Source organism: Quercus lobata, chromosome 2 (genome assembly GCF_001633185.2).
Source record: "Quercus lobata isolate SW786 chromosome 2, ValleyOak3.0 Primary Assembly, whole genome shotgun sequence".
NCBI classification, from domain to species: domain Eukaryota; kingdom Viridiplantae; phylum Streptophyta; class Magnoliopsida; order Fagales; family Fagaceae; genus Quercus; species Quercus lobata.
The window spans coordinates 4,914,154-4,936,698 of NC_044905.1; the positions used below are offsets into that span (position 1 = coordinate 4,914,154).

The 22,545-nt window shown below is 37.1% G+C and overlaps 2 protein-coding genes and 1 non-coding gene across 6 annotated transcripts; 1 reads left to right on the forward strand and 2 right to left on the reverse strand.

Moving 5' to 3' along the window:
- Positions 1 to 234: 234 nt before the first annotated feature.
- LOC115974187 (UDP-glucuronate:xylan alpha-glucuronosyltransferase 2-like) lies at positions 235 to 4,006 on the reverse strand. Of its 2 annotated transcripts, none has more exons than XM_031094429.1 (3): positions 3,649 to 4,006; positions 2,725 to 3,355; positions 235 to 1,458 (listed from the first exon to the last, which is right to left on the reverse strand). In XM_031094429.1, the coding sequence occupies exons 1-3, from the start codon at positions 3,832 to 3,834 to the stop codon at positions 515 to 517; spliced, it is 1,761 nt and encodes a 586-aa protein (XP_030950289.1). In that variant the 5' UTR covers positions 3,835 to 4,006; the 3' UTR covers positions 235 to 514. The 2 variants fall into 2 exon arrangements, with proteins under 2 accessions (XP_030950289.1, XP_030950290.1); XM_031094430.1 differs by having other exon boundaries at positions 3,644 to 3,735.
- TRNAR-CCU lies at positions 2,496 to 2,568 on the forward strand. Its single transcript has one exon. It is a non-coding gene; the product is annotated as a tRNA-Arg (tRNA).
- A 1,225-nt stretch (positions 4,007 to 5,231) lies between the features above and the next one.
- Positions 5,232 to 9,520, reverse strand: LOC115974188 (protein TIC 22, chloroplastic-like). 3 transcript variants are annotated; one of them, XR_004087846.1, is made up of 9 exons: positions 8,994 to 9,520; positions 8,830 to 8,892; positions 8,673 to 8,747; positions 7,958 to 8,008; positions 7,331 to 7,390; positions 7,156 to 7,227; positions 5,954 to 5,989; positions 5,706 to 5,869; positions 5,232 to 5,609 (listed from the first exon to the last, which is right to left on the reverse strand). XR_004087846.1 is itself a non-coding variant. In XM_031094431.1 (8 exons), the coding sequence occupies exons 1-8, from the start codon at positions 9,399 to 9,401 to the stop codon at positions 5,774 to 5,776; spliced, it is 861 nt and encodes a 286-aa protein (XP_030950291.1). In that variant the 5' UTR covers positions 9,402 to 9,520; the 3' UTR covers positions 5,232 to 5,773. The 3 variants fall into 3 exon arrangements, 1 of the variants encoding a protein (XP_030950291.1); XR_004087847.1 differs by lacking the exon at positions 7,331 to 7,390; XM_031094431.1 differs by having other exon boundaries at positions 5,232 to 5,869.
- Positions 9,521 to 22,545: the final 13,025 nt, after the last annotated feature.

Genomic DNA, 22,545 nt, shown 5'->3' on the forward strand with positions numbered 1-22,545 from the left:
GAATTCCCCATTTTGCACGAGTACAAACTACAAAGTACTGGTTTTTTTTTTTTTTCCCTTCTTCTTCCTAAAAATCCCAAATTTATGACTTATGATGACTAATATTGCACCTAGCTCAAGACGTGAACCTTGGGGCTAGGAATATTCCTAGAACAAAAGTTGAGAGAGAGAGAGAGAGAGAGAGAGAGAGAGAGAGAGAGAGAGAGAGAGAGAGTATAAAATGCCATAAATCCCTGCAAAAATAAATATAACGACTAAGAACTCCCAATGTCTCATATGCATTCTCTCGTGACAATCTATTCACACATAAATTAAGTGAAACAAAAAAAAGGAAAATCAAATAAAAAAATAAAAATGAGACATAAATCCCTGCAAAAATAAATATAACGACTAAGAACTCCCAATGTCTCATATGCATTCTCTCGTGACAATCTATTCACACATAAATTAAGTGAAACAAAAAAAAGGAAAATCAAATAAAAAAATAAAAATGAGAGAGAATTATTACAAAATTCTATGTAATCAAATGCTTTCGTCTAGGATCTGTAATTTTAATCCCCCAATGCTTATCAGCCAAACCCATCTTTCTAGCTTTCATTCTATCCCAATCCAACTCAATCCTCCTTTGTTCCGTTAACCCACAAAACTTTTGCAACCCTTCATCCATATCATCGTGAAATTTCCACCACCTTTGGTGTGCCACATCGCTTGCATAAACACGTTGGTCCCCAATGTCCCAGTTACAATCATAGTCCCTGTAACAAAGCCATGGCTTCAACCCTAAATAATGTATAGAATAAACTTGTGGTGGGTCAGCTCCAAACAAATGGTTCTTCACGGTCGCTTCCAACGTTGTGTTAGCCCAAAAGTTCTTCAAGTAGTTCACTCTCCTCGGCAAACGATGCCACCACACGAAGACCTCGTTAAGGAAACCTTGGTCACCACCATTGTACGAAATTATGTCCTTTGTACGGTCTATGAAAACTCGAAACGTGCAATTCGAAGGCTCAATGACCATGATGCCGGAATTGAAGATCGAAACATCGTTGCCAGTGGCTGTCATTTGAGGAAAATGGAATAACAAGTCAAGGTTACGTAGTACGAGGATGTCTGAATCGATGAATATGACTTTGTCATAGTCAGTGAGTTGCCAAAGTCGGAACTTGCTGTAGTTGTACTCATTGTACGTGCCATTTTCGGCTCTAGGGTTTCTGATTCGTTCGATGATTCGGAGAGTCCACCCGGCAGCGACGAGGGCATTGCGTTTGGATATAGAGATGGAGTTGTCTATGAGCATGAGTAGGTCACGCTTGGTTCCAGTTTTGATGAGGCTTTGGGCTAAGGTTATGGCACCACAAACATAGGCTTCTGTGGAATGAAGAACAGTGGCATAGGCTTCTTTTTTTGGTGTTATTGTAGAGCTTTGGATCTTGGAGAGGTCGTAGATTTCGTGGATACCTGTGTATTAATGATTTTTTCATCGATTAAACATCGAAACAAGTAGGATTGTAGTTTTATCAATCGAATAAAAATATTATGTTTCATTTTAATTGATGAAGTATAAAGTGAAATATAAAAAGGAGATACAAGACTATGTTATACTATTATATTTTATACATGAGTTATTTTGATACGTTACTTTAAGAATAATGTTATATTTTACTAAATGTCATTTATAATGAGAATCTTATAGCTAAAATTTGACTGTGAAAAAGCACATTTATTATGGAGTAGGGAATTTTTTTCACAACTATGTTTGTGTGAACTAGCCATGTAGGTATGGAAATGATGCATTAAAAAATAATTAATAATTTTTTATCCTAAAAAAAAATTAATAATGACTTGATTGACCAATGTCTCTCTCTCTCTCCTTTTTTGTTTTTTGTTTTTTTTGGCCGAGTCAATTTGTCTAATGTTAATGATGAAAGATTCATGTCATCATTTATGGACATAATTTTATATCATCTAGAAGAAATGTTAATTCAAAAGTTATTTAGAGGATATGGTATTATGAACTATTTAGATCGGACTTCTTCTTCATTAGGGGTAAAAAAATGTGACGGTGAATTTGAGGATAGGGAATTTGAAAAAAAATTCAGATTCCTTGATTTCTAAGCTATATTGAAAGAAAATGTCAGCAAAAGATGTCTCCCAATCTTAAAAGAGAATGTACATTTCATGAAAGCTACTTTTTCGGCATCTAAAAGAAGTATGAAGGTTTCTTAGAAACACAGCTAAAGCACAACTACCCCAGCCAAAAAGATGTCATCAAAGCAATCAACTAATTTTGTTTGTTCTTTAATTTGTCCACATCAATTTTTCGGCCAACCAACCCTAATTAATAGCTAATACTTACCCAAATCACATTAAAAAATGAGACTATTAGAAAACCAAAAAAAGCATAGAGATGCTTTGACTTCGGTTAATTAACAGCCAAATGACTCTGTTATTTCTTATATTCTTGTAGAATTGAAAGCGTACGCTTGCATAAGAAAGCGCCTGTAGCTCAGTGGATAGAGCGTCTGTTTCCTAAGCAGAAGGTCATAGGTTCGACCCCTATCTGGCGCGATTTATTTTTTTTATACCTCAAAGTTTTTGCATATGCTATGTCTAATTTTATTGTGACATATATGATATACGCAATGCAGCTATAGAGCAAAAAAAACTGGGAAAACCATAATTGAAACAAACTAATCAAACAAGGACTTGAAGCTTTTTACGTACCTTGTCCCCATAGGGGTAGAGCTAATTTGCAAGACCCAATAGGCAATGAAACTTTCTGCTCCAACCTCCCCATCTCTGGCTCAAAAAACCACCAATCACCTTCTTGTTTTACCAAATCCTCACATCTAAACAACTCCATCATTGGCCTACACTTGCTCAATAGCCCAACCTTTGTCCTACTATACCAATCCTTCTTCCCTTTTTTTACAGCCAAATTTGCCACAATAAGATGGACTTGGAGTCTGAACACCTCTCTTGCCCAGCCCTCTTCTGGAAACTTGCATGGCAGTATAGCTACTATCATGTCCAAATTGTCATAGATTCTATGATCTGGCATTGGTATCTCGGGACATGTTGCCACGTCTGTGTCTTCCTCTTCATCTATCCATTCAGGGAACAAATCTTTCCATTCAAATAACTCTGAGACCCTTTCAAATTTGATTGGTATAGTTTCACTGTGTGTGCTCCATTTACTCACATCTCTGTGATCCATGTTGACCATTCCAATCTTCATTCCTTTCCCCATTTTATTCAAGAAGTTTGGCATTTCTAGCTCACTCAGGTTTCCCTTGGGCTTTTGTGAATTGGCTTGAGTCTCCTCCAACACCACCTTCATTTTAAGAGTGTCCACCTAAAAATTCAAGTTCAACAAAATGGGTCATCCAAAAAAAAAAAAAAAAAAAAAAAAGTCTGAGAAAAAAAGGAAAAAAAAAAAAAAAATCTCTAACAAAATGATGATGTATTATTACAAGGAATAAGATCCTCATTCAAAATTTCAAATGAAACACATGCAACTTTTACTATCTCATGATGCCAGTAGATGAGGCAGAAATTTTTTAAAAAAAATCATGTTTGCTTTCTCATGGTTTTGAAATGCAAATGAATGGGGGAAAGAGAAGAAAAACTTGTGCAGGCTCACCTTACCTTGTGATGGCACTCGCGCAATGAACACCTAACAAGCGAGCCTGCATTCTCAAAATAGAGTGAAGAATTTGGCCGGAGAAGAAGAGCTGCGTAAACAACCAGAAATAAAGCAAGGAAGACCAAATTGATCTTAACCAAAGCCTTTGGAGTGGCCTTCATAAGCTTTGGAAGACCAAGTCCTTCCATCAGTTTATTCAAATTCTTTCAACTCCTTCAAAGGGGACCCTGTTTATATATATATAACTATTTGCTCCACTTTCACATTAAAAATGTAGGTGCTGATTATTAATTTATTATTATTATGATTAGGATTGAATGAAGAATTTGGAGGCAGTGGTTAGAGAGCTTAGAGAGTGATACTAGAGTAAATCTCAAATTAAGAAAGTCTGGACCATTTATAGAGCTCCATGTGTGTTCCTATTGGTTTTCTTTACTTTAAGACAAAAAAAAGTTGGGAGTAATTGAGTAAATTATAACTTTGCACATTTTTATTTCTAGACAATCATTTGAAGTCCAATTCTACCCTCATAACTTTGCACCTTTCTCCCACACTACCTTCTACCAACCCCTATAATGTTTTATTTTTATATGTCAATATAAATTAAAAAAAAAAAATGGACTTGATCAATAATGTGTGTTTTTTTTGGCTGAATGTTTCATCTATATTCTTCTTTTTTTTTAATACATTTTTTTATTAATGATTCTAGGCAATTGTCAATCGATTAGTTAGAGGATAGAGCATAGGTAGAAAGGTAAATTGGAACTTTCTCGAGAAACTTAGGTATGTGCGTATGCTAGGAATCTAGAAGGAAGACGCTAAGCGGCCCTCCAACAACTATTTGGTTGCCCCGTCAACTTCATACACGCAAGGAAATGTCGTTTTTATTCGTTAGGAAATTGCGTCTCTTCACCAATATCTTAATTTTCTAATCATTTCTTCCTTTTGCTGATCTTTATTCATCATTGATATGATTTTCATTTTAGGTTAGATTTCAATTCATTACATGTAACAACTCACCCAAAATGATTTCTAAACCATGTTTTGCGCGGCATTTTGCCCAAGTTATGGTAAACTATCACAATGGTGTTCTTGGTGGTCAGCCTCCTGATATTGACGAACTCAAAAGTGAATGCATGTATGTATCCACAAGTACCATGCAGAAGTTTGTGAACAACCTATGGAGTAAATTTCTTACATGAGGGTTCAGGTAAAACAGGGCCCATCCTAAGGAGTTTAACAATATTGTTCCTTGATATCCCTCGAGTGAGAATTGACAATACTTGAAGTGGTCATCTCAATGCAAGCTGCCAAGCTCTCTGTTCAGCACCATAATAAGCAAATTGAGCATCTATTCTGCCATGTGACATGGAAATCTAGCTTCCTTAATATGAGCCATGTTCATTAAGCAAAACAGGGAACATTTTTTAAGCCACTTTGGGCAATCCGCTAATCTAACTTCCCACCTCATTAGCATTAAAAGTATATTAGTTTGATGTATCACATGCTGGGCAGTTGCCAGATGCAAAAATATTAAGTTTTGGCAACATGATAACTGATGTGAAAATACTGTTCCATTTAAAGGAAATGCAGCTTGGCACAGGGCAAGCCTGACTGGATATTTATGTCATTGTCAAACAGCAAAAACATTGTAATACTACTCATTCGGTTCATTATTAAATATTAGCTAAGCCCTCTTGCTCAATGTCTTCAATGACATAAGGGTCACCACACAACACAGTAGTCATGTTCGATGGCCATCCATTCCATAAGCTCAAAAAGGCTCTAAAACATATAGAGAATGAATTTATCAATATGACAAAACTGTACACATAGACTACAACCAGTTCCATAATTTGAGTGTAAACATTGTGATTTCCCTGAGCTCCTTTACTGGATCTCATGTTAGCTGTTCCATTCTCATAATTTTTTGAATGGATACCCACTTTGTAGCTTTGATCTCCTACAAACCATTATCCGCATGTCAAGGAACTTATTTTGTTAACTTGAAATACACACATGCCAAACAGAGGGGTTACTGATAGACATAATGGCTGACCTGCTTTATTATGAACCTGAAAACTTGCAATGTGTTCACAAATGGTCAGTTGGAGTCACACATCACATTCATCTTACTTTAAGCACTTCTTGAATGTGTTGAGAGTGGCTCTTGCCAGGTGGAATAAAAATCAAATCTTCCCAACCCAAGTTCTTTTCACTCACCTGCATCAGTCAGGCATCAATTCAGTATTACTATTTAATTCCAGGTAAGTAAGCATTCAATTTCCATAGGAAATGTCTTGTTACCTCCATTTTTCTCAAAACATCTTCCAAGCTACCAACCTGTTGAAATCATTTTAATCAAGTAAATAGAATACAATAATGTAAAAGAATAAGTACCAAAAATCAACATTGCATTGTTGGTTGAAACGTGAGTAGTAAATCACAAAATATGAATTATATCCTGTGTAGAAATATGAGCTAAAGCCACTATTGCCTTGTCGCAATTGCTGAAATATACAGCAGGGTAATAGTTTTTATTTTATTTTTTTTGATAAGTAAATAGTTTTTATTTATTTCCCCCAATGCAATTTCTCCTTTTATCCATTTTCTCTCTTTGGTATAGGAGAGCTTGATTTTTAATCTATAAACTTCCCATATCCATCATTATTATTTATTTATTTTTGATAATGTAAGGAAACTTTATAAAGTAGAGACTTATAAGAGCTTCAAGCAAATAACTTCTCCGATAACTGTGGATTTCATGTAGAAAATTTGAACATTTATTTGGTTTTACCCTGAATATTAAAACCTTAACAGAGTCAGAGGATCAAACTGTAAAACTCACCCTTTATGTCAGTGATCTATTATCATATGATCATCCTGACATTAATACCCCAACTTTGTAAAAGACATTCCCAAAATGCTCCAGGCCCCAAAATCAATGCGGAATTCATAAAACTTCATGAAGTTGAAAATGAACATTAATATTTGGAGATACCTGGTGAGTTACTGAGTTATAAACTAGCAAACAATAATTTATTGTCCAATATTTCATGAAATCTGGGCCAAAGATTTGCAAATAATTGGAAACCTTAACCTACTTTTTGCACAAATCATTATTTGGAATAAAGGCAACTTTCAAATCAAACCCAACAAGTTATTCCTGTGACATGTCACCAACTATAAATTGGATTCTTGCACAACACAATTATTGGAACAAAACCAATTCAGGACAAATGAAAACAGCCATGTCTGTTGGTACCCAAAACAGAGTAAAAGAATGAAATGTGATTATGTTGGTAAACTCGGAAAAGGTGCTAAAATTGGAGCATGTTACAAAGACAGAAAAATGAAGGATGACTTGGAATACATTGAAATTTTATTTTAAGTTTCAGAAGGGTATTTCACATTATTATTTCATATGTTTTCAGTAAAAAAACATTCCCATTAACGCCATAAATAGTTCTATAAGAGAAGAGAGGCAAAAGAATGGTGGGATGTCATACCATAATATGTTGGGAAAGTGCAGGTCCTCTTGATGCCCTAGAGACCTTTGACAGTTCTTTTTCTATATCCTCCTGTATACAAACAAGCGAAGGACAGCTACTTGTAAATCATGTACTCATATCTGCATCTTACAACACAACAGCATAACCAAGGAGCTCAATGGGCCCAACCAACCTTTGTAAAATATACAGGGCAGTAACGCTTGTTTTTCTTCTTCACAACCAGAAGGTCTGACTGTAGGCACAGGCAGATAATTAGAAAAAACTGAGGAAGGACAACTAAGACCCAAAATTTTCTCCCACCAGTGCACTCATGCAAGAAAATTTGGTCACTTAAATGATCCCTAGCATGCAAAGGCTGAGAACAGCCTTGCTACAGTTTTAGTGTTCTACTGATTTGGCATGTGTAGGTTCCATTTAGTAAGGTAGTCTCCGGAGTATAGAAATTTTATATGTAGTCAATAATTTTGTATATGATATACATTGTCAATGTAATAATACTAAAAAACGTCCATATTACTTGTTTAACTATAGATGAATCTATTTGAACATATGGAAGACAAGGCTGAGACAAAAAACCAACCAGCGCTCAGAACAAAAGTGTTATTTAAATCTTGATTTCTTCTTCTTATTTTCTCCTTCATTTCAGTTCCTTTCTCTCCAAAGTATTTCATTTGAGTAGTGGACACAAATTTGAAAGCCATTCATATGATGCATAAAAGAGCTGGTGTTACTTAAGCACTCATTCTAATGTATTTCTGCTTTTACAATTGGGCATAGATTCCAAAGTAGATTAACAAACCTGAAAAACAGGAACTCCATCAAACCCGCTCCTCCCATCAGCAGATTTGATCTATTATACATGACACATAATTGCGAGTCAATCTTAAAGGTTAGCTGAATATAATTATACAATAATGGCATACAATTATACAGCACATTCATAAAAAGCAATTATGATTTCTCTCACAACATCCTTCTCTATGGTTTTCGACTCCTTACATTTTTTTTTTTTTTTTGGTATTGACACCCCACTTTTTAATTCATTTAGTTTATAGTTGGTAATTATGCATGCACCCAGTGCGTCTTGAACCCACAAACTCACCCTTCACCTTGCTGTTATTAAGGCATGAGGTGAATTATCATTCTTTTTCCTTTTTTTTTTTTTTTTTTTGGGGGGGGGGTGGGGGTGTGGGGTGTCATTTTGCCCGTTAAATCTTCACATTCTTGTTAAGTTGGCACTTCCATCCATTGCTGTCTATATAGATGCCGAAAAATCTAGTAAAACGATGTTGCATCATATATTGTGATTCTTACAATTCTGTAGACAACAATGGACAATTCACCCAAAACTTAAGATGGTGTAATTTCGATTTTTTAACATTGACTTATAAACTTATTTATTCCTTTTTACACGTTGCACTTGAACTACATTCATTTTCTTCTTAAACAAAAAACAAGTTGCTGATATGCCTCAAACTTCTAAACATACTAGACCCAATAGAGAAAAAACTAACCTCTAGTGCATTCTTTATTTGAACTGGATCAGGCAAAAACCGAAATGCAATTCCTTCAACCTTTAACAAATACACCTATAACTTGTAGAAAAAGGAATTTGAGTTACATTACAGAATAGAATTGAATAATGAATCAAACTCCAAAGGAATACATTACCTGGTCAAGTGTAATTGGAACCACCTTTGCATCACTGCGTAATTGTCTCTTTCGCGTCCTAACCTGAAATTCACAACCGTAAAGTAAAATAACACACAAATTTCCAATTTTATTTTTACTCGGGAAACAAACAGGAGAGAGAGGGAGAGAGAAAATTACTGAACTTGAGCAAGGAAGGCCTCGGCGTCTTCCTGGCGAAAGCAAAGCAAGCCAATGGACTTAACGCCATTAGGATCGGAGATGAGCACGAACTCATTGTTCGAATTGCTGACCGTGTACACCGCCGTGCCGGCTAGGGTTTTGGCCACGTGTTCGGAGCTCAATCCGGCGGCTACGGCTTGCTTGGGCTGCGAAATCGAAGCGAACGGAAGAGGCGGAGGATGCGCCGGGCGGACACGCCTGTTTGGCGGTGGCCAGTGCGCGGCGGTTAGGGTTCCGGCGAGTCGCTTGGTGTCGTCGAAGCGAGCGGCGATGTCGGCGCCGAGGCGGAGGCAGTGTTGGTGGATGAAGGTGGAGAGTGAGAGGAGCGGATTTGTGGGCCCTACAAAGGGTTCGGGTTTTTGGGGCTCCATGTGGATATTGGATTTGGCTCCGAAAGGGAAACGGAACAGTGATGAGTGAGTTGAGTGATAGTCAGAGTGTGAGTGTTTTGGTTGGTGAGGTGTTTGACTGTTTGTTTGTGCTTGATGGGACAGGCTCCTCTCCAGTTTTAATATCTCCTGTTGTCTCCTGTTTTTACACGGATGACTGACAGTTGGCAAGTAAAAGATCCAAGGGCTAAAAAAAACTCACTTCTCTTTCTTCCTCCAACATCTCTTTCCATGGCAATTTTAGATTTTCTATCCATTTGTCTTTCTCTCACATCTCATTCTTCACTTTGTTGTTCCTCGCCCTTCTCTCTCTATCATTAAAACTATTGCTTGAGCCTTTCTCTCAATTCCCTTTTTCTCTACAAAATTACAGTCCCTATCTCTTATCTCTTCAGATCTGTCATTACTTTTTGCTTTTGTTTTTGTGGATGGGCTGGGTTTTAAGGGATTTGGGTTCTAATGGAGATGAGAGTGTTGTTTGGGCAAAGTCTCATTCATGATGGGTCTTCAAGGATTTCAAGGATTTTGATGTTGCTTTGATTCTCATGACGGAAAAGATTTGGTTTTGGGTGCTCATCATTTTAATCGCAGTTGATGGGTTTTATCAAAATTTGGGTTCTGCAACTTTTTAATCCATATATGTTGTCTTGTACAGCCCCTCTTTTGCTAAGAAATCACTGGGCACACAAGAAAATGACTTGAAGAAAACCAACCAAACATAGAATAGTCTCTAGTGAAAAGATTTGAAGGAAAGCATTTTCTTGATTTTTTTCTCAAGATCAGATCTTCCTTTTTTCCATTCTTCTCCGGAAAGCTATGGTCTTGATGCCTTTGTTGATCAGGTGGTTGTAATGATGTTGGAGAGAGGAAAAAAAAAAGACAAATGGAGAGAAAATCAAAAATTTTTGTGGAAACTGGAAACAGAGGCTGGAGGAAGAAAGAGATATGGTCTTTTTCGCCCTTGGATCTTTTACTTGCCAAGTGTCAGTCATCCGTATAAAAACGGGAGACAACAGGAGATATTAAAACTGGAGAGGAGCCTGTCCCGTGCTTGATAACAAATTTGAGCGCGTTAGAAAATGGAAGGATTACAGGACCTTTTTTACATTGGGCCTAATATCAGTCTTCGGAAGCCCAAATTGAGTCACTCTATTTATTAGTCTGCATCTAACTTCATTAAAAGGCCAGCCTATATTGCTCACCAGCCCAATTAAAAAAAAAAAGAATGGATAAATTGAATTCTATAGTTTCATTTTTTTCAAATTGATCCTAAAATTCTAAAATTTATTAGTCTGCATCTATCTTTTCTTTCTCTTTCTAAGTTTATCCTCAATATCTTGCTAGATTCAAATTTAGTAAATGGGGTTTGTGTGATCATTATTGAATGTTAATGAGGATATTCAACATGCAACTTTTGACCACAAAGTAGCACTAGTAGCTAGGGAATTTATATCTATCCATTTATCTATCTATAATCCATAATATAGAGAGAGTTTGGATCCAACTTATTCCCTGCGTTTGCGTTTTTGTGTTTCTTTTTTTTTTTTTTTTTCCCTGCCGTAGTTTTTGACTTTTCAACATGTTCACTGTACACTTTTCATCAACTTGTATACTGTTCACAGCAAAATAAATGGTGAAGTGCACACCACTGGGTTCATTTACTGTTCATGGACCCACAAACTTCACTTTTTTACAATTTTTTCATTAAAAATGGGTCCCACGGTACTATTTACACATTTAAAAATTATTTTGCTACAGTGTTTTCAGTTTTCAGCAAAATAAGTTCTATCCAAACAGACCCATAGTAAAAAATATGGATCCCAATATTGGTGAATGTACTTCGATTTTATTCGGTCTAATTTGGCCCTATTTGGTCTTTTTTTTTTATTAACTCTAATTTGGTCCTATTCCGTCCATTCTATTCACTTTGGTCCTATTTGGTCCACTTCGGCCTTATTCAGTCCATATTGGTTTTATTCGGTTCACTTTGGTCCTATTCTGTCCATTTGTTTTTATTCAGTCTACTTTGGTCCTATTCTGTCCATTTGGTTTTATTCAGTCCCATTTGCTCCAATTCGGTCTTATTCGGTCCCATTCTGTCCACTTTGGTCATTTGGTTCTATTTGGTCTAAGTCGGTCCGCTTCCGTCCAATTTGGTCCACATATATATATATATATATATATATACATACATACATACGCACATATATAGTCATACCAATAAGAAATTATATGGTCGTTTTATCTTTAACAACAGAAGGCAAATAATTTTCCAAAAAAAAAAAAGAGAAGGCAGATAAGATCTTGAGTACCACTTGGGAATTGCTTTTGAGTTTGGCCAAATTGTTGGGCAGTGGTTTCTAACTTTCTACTTATCTTTTGACAATTTTGATCCTTTCCACAAAATATCCCCTCAATAATTTTCTTCTTTCAAAGTCATTTGGGGGCTAGACTAGAATATAGTGTTGCTATTATACTATATAATGAGATCACTTTAATAATTTTATATGCAGAATCTTACTTTTTCCCCATATTAATGCATAATAAACTGTTTAAGGTTTGTATTTTATATTTATTCCTACCACTTTAACATAGCAGATGATCAAGAGCAATGGATTGCAACAAATGCAAGGTATTTTTTAAGTATCAAGGATTCAAGATGCGTATGTGGACTGTGCTAGATATGCAAGGGTTTTTTTTTTTTTTTTTGACTCTCTAGCATTACTCATATAAAGTGATAAAACTAATGATATTGTAGACAAGGGCTTTCGGCCTACATGTGTTTTCTTAGATAGCTCTACCAGTAAGAAAAAAATATGGTCATTTTATTTTATTTAAAGCTATATCGCGATGGGTCATTAAATATAAGATAAGAATTTTTTTGAGAAAGAAATATAAGATAAGAATTAAGAATTTAAGAAGTCCCTTTTTACCGAAAAATAAAAGGCACAAATGGACAAAAAAAAGTGGATTAATGATTTGTGTAAAGAGCTAATGATAATCATGCACATGAATATTCTTTGTTAGGCACAATTATATTAGATTAATTTGAACGTGATGAGCTGCTCCTTCTAGAAAACTTTTGGTCCTAAATATCTCTTATATTAATAAGAACTTGAATAATTTTTTCTTTAATCTCCAAACACTTTGTGCATGAAGAAGTATCAAACTTCTTGAAAACTTTTTGGTCCTGAATATCTCTTACTAAAAAATAAAAGGCACAAACGGACAAAAAAGTGGATTAATGATTTGTGTAAAGAGCTAAAATAATCATGCACATGAATATTCTTTGTTAGGCACAATTATATTAGATTAATTCAAACATGATGAGCTGCTCTTTCTCGAAAACTTTTGGTCCTAAATATCTCTTATATTAATAAGAATTTGAATAGTTTTTCCTTTAATCTCCTTGTATATGAAAATGTGTCAAACTTCTCGAAAACTTTTTGGTCCTGAATATCTCTTATATTAATAAGAATTTGAATCCTTTTTCCTCTAATCTTCAAACACTTTGTACATGAAAATGTGTCAATTAAATTATAAGACTTTTAACAATACATAATTAAAATGAAGAAGGAAAAGATACAAGCACAAAGAATTCCCCTATTATGCTCATTTTTCCAAGTTTTTCCCAACCTTGCGAAGGCCAAATATCTTCATGATTTCTATCTTTCTTTAGTAAATTTTTTTAAATGTATTTTCACGTTTTCACTTCAAATATTGACACGCATGTATGAAAAGAAATCAACTTAAGTTATGGCTAAGGATGAAAGGAAAAGTTCAGCCAAAAAAGAAAAAGAAAAAAAAGGAAAAGAGGACCATGGATATGAATTTATCCTTCGTTTGAAATTACAAGTGTCTTCCTTTAACAGCAATCGCATGGAAGGAAAAGAAATGATAACAACAAAAAATATTGTCGTTGTCACAACAAATTAATTCCTGCCAATAATTAAAAAAAAAAATGATACTACGACTATATAATATGGTAGGTTTTTATTTAGCTTACTAGAAACCTAGTGATTTGATACTTTATAACCCAAGGGACCGAGGAAATCTTTGATATTATTGTCTTAAAATACTTTATAATCTTAAGATAAAAATCCTTGCATAGTTGCACCGATTCACAGAAAGCCAACGTGGATTTTTATTTAGTCTTATCCACTAAAAAGAGATACAAATATCCTATCTAGAAAAAAGGGATAAAATAGTACTTTAGGAAGAAAAAAAAAAGGTTACTTGTTACTCTTATCTTTCTCTCATTTCTCATATCTAACAATCTCAGTATATAAGAAATTCTCACTTGGTTTCTTCCACATAACAAGTTTTTGCCTCATCACCAAAACACACCCATATAACATATACCAACAAAATGCCTGTGTGGAGCCCTAGAAGTACAAGCTATCCCTTGTCTGAAGAGCAACTTAAGGGTCTTCTAAAGAGATATGATACAAATGGAGATGGTAAGCTAAGCAAGAATGAGCTAAAGGCTGCTTTTCGTAGCCTTGGCTTGCATTTTAGTGGATGGAGAGCTGGACAAGCACTTCGTCATGCAGATGCTAATGGAGATGGATATGTTAGCGAAGATGAGATGAAAGAGTTGGTCAAGTATGCTATGAAATGGGGTTTTACTATAAACTAGCTAGATATATATATATATATATATATATATATATATATATATTTGTTATATAGCTACATATAGTTTTTTTTGGGGTCATGTAGCTATATATATATAGTTAACAAAAGAAAGAAATGGTTGTAAACATCCACCTTTCTTGTATATTAGAAAAGATTCAATTACTAGTTTGTTCTGTAAAGAAATGAACATAGTACAAATTATAATATATGGTACTTCTGTATGGTAGAGAAAAATTAATGTCAGGCCTGGCCCAAGTTGAGAAGAAATGTTAGAACTTTTATTTTTACCCGATATCCTTTTATAAATGTCAGGCCTCACCTACGCTGAGCAATAATAGAGGTACAAAGGCCCGATCAAGATCTGGATCAATGAGACAGCAGCTAGATTAAGAAGTGCATAGAGGCTCAAAAATCAAACCAGTGCTCGGCCTTAATTAGAAAGTAGAAACCACTGTTTTGGTGCACGAGTCACATTTGCACTATACACCAAAATGATTATTCATAATATTGATATGATTAGGTTTATCGTGATTGTTTAAACAATTTAATTTGATGTAATAAACACTTGAAACAAGACTCATCTCATGTCCATACAATTTTTCACTAATTCAATCCAATCGAATTCAATTCACTCGATTTTGGATATTGCACAGGAGGTCAATCATTTAAGAAAAAGAAGCGGGGCTGCACGGAATCTCTCTTTTGGATATAGTTATCTAACTCTAGGTATGAAACGAGGTCACAAGGGTTTGGAAACTTTGGATTCTCGCAAAAGTCGATTTTAGCTTTATTCGTGGGGGAGAGTGGTTCAGTTGCTGACAATGTGGAATTTGTACTTTAAATTGATAGAAGCCCTTCCTAAAGAAAGTAAATTGCATGAGAAACTATATGTCCCTAGCTAATGACAATTTCCGGCTTATTAGTAATTGGTCTGTGATTATTCTTTCGGCCTGAGACACCATTTAGTTTTTCATCGGTGTGATTTGAACTCCATAGTCCATACCTCTTATTCAACGAAAAAAAAACCTTACTAGTTAAGCTAATTGAAATTCATTCATCCATACTCTATTTTATTTTAAGATGTTCCTAAATATTATTATTATTATTATTATTTTTTATATAATTGGATAATTACAATATAATAGGTAGAGAGTAAGTTAAACATCATCCTATTAAAAAAGGCAATTAACATTGATAATTTTCGTAACATATTCAAAATAATTAAAGTGAAGTACCAACCTTGTAGAGAAAGATTTATCTATTTTATCCACTCTCTAGTTGGCCAACTATGGAATGAAAGAGGCAACTAACCTTAACATATTCAATTCATTGCAAGGAAAAGTATAGGATTGCAGAACCAGAAAACCTACCAATAATTACTTAAAAATTCCTTCTACCTTCAAGTTTCAAGTTCTTAAAGAAAACAAAAAAAAGCCAAGGTCATGACTTATCAAAAAACCAAAAAAACAAAAAAAAAAAAGTTCTTGAGTTCAAAGTAAATTGGTAGCAGCATTATGTGAACGTTTGGATATAGCTGAATTTTTTTTTTTTTTTTTTTTTTTTTTTTTTTTCTTTTTTTTCCAGCTGCATCTAGTGTTTGGCAATGGGTCTCGTGAACAGTGCACGAGATCCACAAATCTCTTTTTTCAACAAAACTTTCATTAAAAATAGGTCGTATGGCACTATTCACACATTTAAAAGTTATTTTGCTACAGTGTTTTCAGTTTTCAATAATAAGCAGTATCCAAACAGACCCTATAACTGGTATGTCAACTTGTTAATGAAGAAGAAGCATTGGACCTTTATGTATAGAATCTTTCTCTTGCACTATTCACACATTTAAAAGTTATTTTGCTACAGTGTTTTCAGTTTTCGGCAATAAGCAGTATCCAAATAGACCCTATGACTGGTATATCGACCCGTTAATGAAGAAGAAGCATTGGACCTTCATGTATAGAATCTTTCTCTTGCATGAGTCCTTAAAATATGGTTGATTGATTTATGATTTACAATTAATGTGTGATGCACAAGAGGCCCAATGTACTGTAAAGCCCAACTATGACTAACTCTAACTCTTATAATTTCTAGAGTCCAAATCCTCTGCACCATTTTATACATATATATCTTGTATAGGGTTTTTTCATAACCCACTTGATCATATAATAATGGCCTATTTGGGATTCACTTATTTTGCTGAAACTAAATTATTTTTGTTGAAAGTATGGTAGATAAAGGTAAAAATTAACTGAAATAGTACAGTGAGAACCATGAATAGTAGCAAAAATAAGCTGAATAGTAAAATAAGCTGGCTTTTTAATTTTTGCCAAACACACACTAAATATGTGGCCGTCAAGGTTTTCTTTTCGATCTTCCTTTGTAGACATAAAGCATCAAGCTGAACCATTATATTCTTTCTCACTCTTATGCGTCTCAACATCAATTTTGTATTATTGTATTTAAACTCTGTGAGAGTGCTTTTTTCTGCAACACTCAGGCCCAAGGATCCCAGGCCGAATAGTTGTAGTTTGGTGGACCGGGCTTTGATTCACCGCAGCTAAAGGGCTATTTAAGAATCAAGTGATGCACAGGGTATGCTTCCTACAATACATATAAACTAACAAACAAGGATATTTGTATTGAACAACAAATCAAAATAGCAAAGTAATGCAGAGAACAAACTAATAAAAGCACAAAATAATGGTTAGGGATCCTCAAATCAGTAGAGAATATTTCATTGAATTTTCTTTATTATGATTACAGTACGCTCACTAAGACATGATACAAGGTTCAAGCAAGCTCAAAAATTACAGTCTTGGATGGTTATTCTAACCTTTAAAACTTGCAAAGTTTGATTCTTTTTTAATCCGAGTATGTGCTATAGTAGCTTTCTCTAGGATACCGGGAAGTAATTTTACTAATTTTTCTCTAAGTTTTTCTTCTCGACAGAATTTTATCAATGATTCTCCCATCCCAAATTTCTCTGCCTTTCTTCGCAATCCTTTTCCCCTTTTTATAGTGATATTCTGGAGTCCCAGGAGAACTATTGATTCCTCTGTTTTGCCCTTTGGGTACTATAGTATGTATTGTGCCCATCGCCCAATAGATTCAGTTTCCCTGTTCTTCATCCTTTTCTTCCTTTTAGTTTTGTTTCTTTGAAAGTCCATGGCTGACTACCTATTTCGGAATATGCTGAGGTCACGCTCTTCTCGATCCAACTTTTGGCCGTCCTTCTTCTTTATCTTTTTTCTTAAACGGGCGGAATCCCACTTTGCCGGTTTGAAAGTCTTCCACTGCAACTCCCTTTTTTATACTTCTTCATTCTGGTTCCCCGAGGTGCTACCCACTTGTGCTATGAGAGGTCACTGATTCTTTCCTCTTTTTCTTGCTGGGTCGTTTGACGCTTGAGAAGGACGTGGCCTCTCCTCTGTTTCTTGTGTTTCTTTTTGTCTTTTTCTTTTGAACTGTCTTAATCTTTTCTTGACTGTGCTTACACACCTGGGGGATCTCGAGCCTTTTGGCAGTCTTTGAGGATCTCAGCTCAGCTGTCTTCTTCAATCCTCTGACATGGGCTTCTTTTCCTTTTCTTTCTTCTTTTCTCATAAGCTTCTAGGCTTCCCCTTTTTTCTTCTTGATGTTTTTTGGGGCTTCAAGCCTCTTGGGTTTACCATTTCTTCTCTTTTTCGTGGCCCCTTGCACTTATTTCTTTGGGCTTGGGTATTGTAACTTTTTAGACCTCAACATTTAGCCCCCCGAGCTCGTGGGTTGCCTAAAGCCCAAGCGTGAGTAATTCATGGTTTCTTAAATTCTGTAGGATTTTCTTTTAATTACCCCTGGGTTCCTTTCTTTCTTATTTAGGATTCAGGCCTTTCCTGCTACTTTTTGGTTATCTTAGTCTTTTCTACGTGTCGTGTTCCTCCATTTTGCAATTTCCCCTTTGCACAGGACGTGGCAGTTCAGTATTTGGAGTAAAATTTCCTTTACCCACCTTTTTCGTTCCCCGTAACTTCCATTAATAACTGCTAATTAATCTCTTCTTCAAAATTAAATATTTTGGCAATTGGCGCGTCTTTCTATACACTGTCTTCTCCAACTGCTCTTTGTGCTTTTATTGTGGCCGTTTCACATTATCTCTTTGTTTCCCTGAGTCTTTCATTTTTAGGTCTATTTTCTCTCTTTTCAAACAGTCTACTATTCCCGTTTTCCCTTTTCCATTCTTTCAATCCCCCTTTCTTCTCATCACTCCCATTACTTTAATGGCTTCTTCTTCTTCCCGAAAAAGAAGAGAGCGCACCCCAAGCCCTTTTGAGAGTGAAGGTTCTTCTGGTTTTGCTCCAAGCGAATCTCATGTAGTCACTGAGCGTCCGGCTTTTCCTTTACGAGACCCCTGGTACTCTCCCAGCCTATTTTTTCCTCAAGTGTCTCATGGCGAGGCTCTTCTGTCCTCTCATGCTTGGGTGTTTTCTGGTTAGGCGGGTTTTGCTGGTTCCGCCCAGGTTCCAGACCTTAGAGAGATTTTTGATTTTCAGATTAGGCAGGGACTTCGGGAGGCGGTGCCTATCTTTTTTGATTTTGTTCCAAGGAAAATCCAAGGTTGGCCCATCTGGGTGGATAAGGAACTATCTGATGAGGAGTTCGTGGGTTGTCTGGAGCGCGCAGGTATCCTAAAAGTGGTGGCGATTTCCAGGAATCTTGAGGGTTTTAGAGACGCTAAGGGGCTCAGGCATCTGGTACGCCGTTGGTGCCCTTCTCTTCATACTTTTTTCTTTTCTGTTGGTGAGTTCACAATTACCCTGGAGGATGTGGTCAATAACTTCCTTCTCCCGGTATTTGGGGATGAGAGTCCTTTTGACATTAGTCTTTTTGAAGAGGATCTCGTGGTAGAAAATAAGTTGTTTAGTCATTTTGGTGGTCGCACTGCCTCTCCCGGGGGTAAGCCTGCCAGAATGGGGAGATGGGTTATGACCCTTTCCCGTGAGAAGAATAAAGAAGTCAGGTGGGCTGGTTTCCTAGCATTCTGGCTTAGCAAATTTCTGTTCAGTGAGTTCCCGGGGTACGGGGTTAAGTCTACCTTCTTTCCGTTAGCGATTAAGCTGGCTTGAGGTGCTCAGTACCCTTTAGCTCCTCTGTTTTTGGGCCATGTTTATTCTCAGTTAGATCAGCTTTATGGAGATGAGGCCGAGGGTGATTCTTGTTATGTGATTACTTCGTCTCTTCACTGTGCTATTCTCCAGATATTTATGTGGGACCGTTCTTTAGCCACTTTGGCTAAGTGCAGGAATTTGAAGTTTGTGAAGGATAAATTCCAAGGATCCCCCGATATAGTTAAGGGTCTTTGTGGTAATTCGACTGATACTTTCCCCATCATCTTTCGTTGGATTAGTTTGAAAGGTGGTGATCTCAACCTTGTTGAGTCATTTGATCAAGCAGGAAATTTACACTGGAGATCTCCTCGTGAGTTGGTCCTGGCTTTGCCTGTGACTCTGTGTTGTCTTCTTTTTTAACTTCTACAGGGGATACTTTTGATCTGCGTCGTGGTGATGAGGGCAGTTTGGCTTATCTTGCTTGCATTAGCCCCTCTTGGCTTCCTGTGCCTTCTTCGAGCAGCCCAAGATATACTCATTATTCGGCACACCGGGTGCTTCGGCAGTTCGGTTTCGACCAGGATATTCCCCCAGTTTTTAAGGATATAGTACCGTCTCTCCCCTCTTTGGATCCTTTCTTGAGGTTGCAGGCCTTCTCCTATTGGTCATGGAGGAGCCCCCAGTTTGTAGTGCCTAACTCCCAGAGAGGAGTTTTTGCTTCTAACGGCTATACTGGCTACTGGAGAAGAATACAAAAGTCTTTTGTTGATTACATTGGCTCTGGCACAATTAGGGAAACCCCTAATCTTAGTGTTTCCTCTGCTCCAACATCCAATAGACGCTTATCCCTGCCCACTGCTGGGATTGTTTCCGCTGCTGTAAGTAGTAAGACGGGGTTCGCAGAATGGCATGCCTCCAGGGGAGGTTGGGTAACATATGCACAAGATTTTCCCACAACTTGGTTGGGTTGTGGTCTTATTATTGGTACTTCCTCCGGGGTACCTATTAAGAAGGGTGCGATGGAGACAATAGGTGCTGCTACCCCCGCGGGTAAAGGCAAGGAGATTAGGCCGGAAAAAATGAAAATAGTTGATGTTGAAGAAAGTACAGAAGGCATGAAGGCTGGTCCCGAGACAAAAAAGAGAAAGACTGGGAAATCCCAGACACAGTTGGTATCCCAGGAAGACAAGGAAGTCGGGCAACCTTTGGCTTCGAGGACCCAGAAGAAGACCAAGGTAGAGTCTTCTTTTTCCCAGGTTCTTATGACTTCTTCAGTCCATAGGCCTTTAGGATCCTCTGATTTTGTATCCCAGCCCCCCTCAGGACCCTCTGGACATACTCGTAGTAAGCAAAAGACCCTCAAAGAATCTATAGAGAGAGAGAGAAGGGCAAGACCTCTTTCCTTCTTCTCTCTTTTACATTTGTTACTATTATTGAAGTTACTTCCTCCTTTTAGCTAATGAGCGATTGTTTCCTTTGCAGTCCAAATGCAAGTTGGACTTCAAGAAGGGCAGAAGTCAGTCGTCTGGTGATGATGTGGTATGGACTTCTCTTGTTCATGCCTCTCCGTTTGCTCTGGTACTGTGTGTTTGTGTCACCCTGTTGTCTTCACTTATTATTGTTTGCCTTCCCCCCCCCCCCTTTTTTTTTAGATGGAGGTGTCCCCTCCTATGGCTGGTAGGGTTCTGGAGGAAGAAATGGTTATAGCCCTTTCTGTTGCATTTCCTAGTATAGAGGAGGAGCCCCCTAGTGGTGGCATGGCTGAGGAGACTAGGCAACCGATGCAGGGTGTCCAAACTACTCAGGATCCCGAAGCTTCCAAGCTCCCTGCATCTCAAAGTCCACAGCTTGAGGGAACTCCCAGTCTCATCAGAACCGTGTTTCCTTAGACATTGTCAACTAAAGAGACTTTGGGTGGTATGCCTTTATCCAAACAAACAGGTGAGCTGTATTTCCCTTTATAATAGTGTTTTATCTCTATTTCTCTTTTGTTCCCCTTTTTTCTCCCCTTCCCCCTTTTTTTTTGAGTTTCTTCTTTCCTTTCTCCTTTTAGGTCAAGCTAGTGTGAGGTCTGTTCCCAGTGTTGCCTCTTCTTTGGAATCAGAGAATTCTGAAGGTGAGTGTAGATTGTTCCCATTGTGTTTCCTTTTTCTTCCTTTCTTCCCCTACACCTTTTTCCCCGCTTTCTTCTTCTATGGCGAAGCCCCTTGCATCTCTACCTTCCTTTAGCCGTTTCGCCACAGTTTCCTCACCCTTTCTTCGACTTGCTTTATGTCCTTTCCCAGAATCTTCCAAGAAATCAGAGGAGCAGGAGGAAGAGGCTCTGCCTCAGGAAGCTGATAATGGTTTGCTCTTTTTTTTTTTGTGAGTGTTGATACAGGTGCTAGGGATTCTGAGTCTGTTATTCCTGAGGGAGTTGTGAGATCTGTTCAGATTGCTGATCTTCAAACAAAACAAAAGGCTGAAGGTTCTCCAGTTTCTGCAGGTGGGGATACAGTGACGGGAGATGTTCCAGGAGTGGTTGCTTTAGATCTTGATTCAAGGCTTTCCACTTTCTTAGCTCGTTTTGATCTTATGGAGTTCAACAGCCTTCCTGCTAGCCACTTTTATTCCTTTGGGTCTTTTTATGGCAGCTTCTTGCGTTTCTCTGTCCCTGTTGAAGGTTTGCTGTTGTTAGAAAGTTTGCTTAAGAGTCATGGGGACTTCACCAGCGGTTTTAGGGGAGGTGTTTTTCTGGGTAATATCTTGATGGAATTGCTGTGTGTTGTGCTGGTTTCTTTGAGAGATTCTTCTGTAGACTCTTTATCTGAAGAAAAGCTTTTGGAGTGGAGAGGGGTGGTATAGGACCTTCTAGAGGCCAAGTTCAACCTGTCCTTTTTGCTGGATCATCTGCACCTACTGGTCCGCGTGCTGTTTCAGAGGCAAGCTTCCAGGAGCATAGATGCTGAGATTGCTGCTACTGAGGAGACTTTGGCCTGTGCTCACAAAGCTTTGCAAGATTTGAAGGTCAAAAGGCAGAGAATTCTTTCTTCTTCAGCTGTGCCTGTTATTTCTCCAGATGGCTCCCTGTTGGCCGGCCTTATTTCTTAGCCTTTTCCCTCTTCCTTTTTAAATCCGTATAAACAATTTGGGGTTGTATAAGTCTCTATATTTTTTTGAACACTACTTTTTTTTTGCATAGATCTGTGTTTGTGTTTCAAGACTGCTTCTAATTTCTTTCAATAGCATGTGGATTTGCTTTTCTCTTTGATACATTGCTTTTCTTTCTTTTTTTTTTTTTTTGCTACTTACTAAGTCCTAGGCCATGGTTCCTACAAGCTTCACTGTAGGTTCTGGATCAGGTACCCGGTGGTTACTTTGTTGTGCAAGTACTGAACTGGGTACACTGGATATCCTCTCCCTTTTAT

Coding starts and splice junctions, on each gene's coding strand:
- LOC115974187 (XM_031094429.1), bottom strand. CDS start 3,834: ATGGAAGGACTTGGTCTTCCAAAGCTTATGAAGGCCACTCCAAAGGCT. Junction 3,356..3,648: donor TGCGCGAGTGCCATCACAAG/GTAAGGTGAGCC, acceptor TTGAATTTTTAG/GTGGACACTCTTAAAATGAA. Junction 1,459..2,724: donor TCTACCCCTATGGGGACAAG/GTACGTAAAAAG, acceptor ATTAATACACAG/GTATCCACGAAATCTACGAC.
- LOC115974188 (XM_031094431.1), bottom strand. CDS start 9,401: ATGGAGCCCCAAAAACCCGAACCCTTTGTAGGGCCCACAAATCCGCTC. Junction 5,990..7,155: donor CACTTTCCCAACATATTATG/GTATGACATCCC, acceptor TGATTTCAACAG/GTTGGTAGCTTGGAAGATGT. Junction 5,870..5,953: donor ATGTTTTGAGAAAAATGGAG/GTAACAAGACAT, acceptor TGACTGATGCAG/GTGAGTGAAAAGAACTTGGG.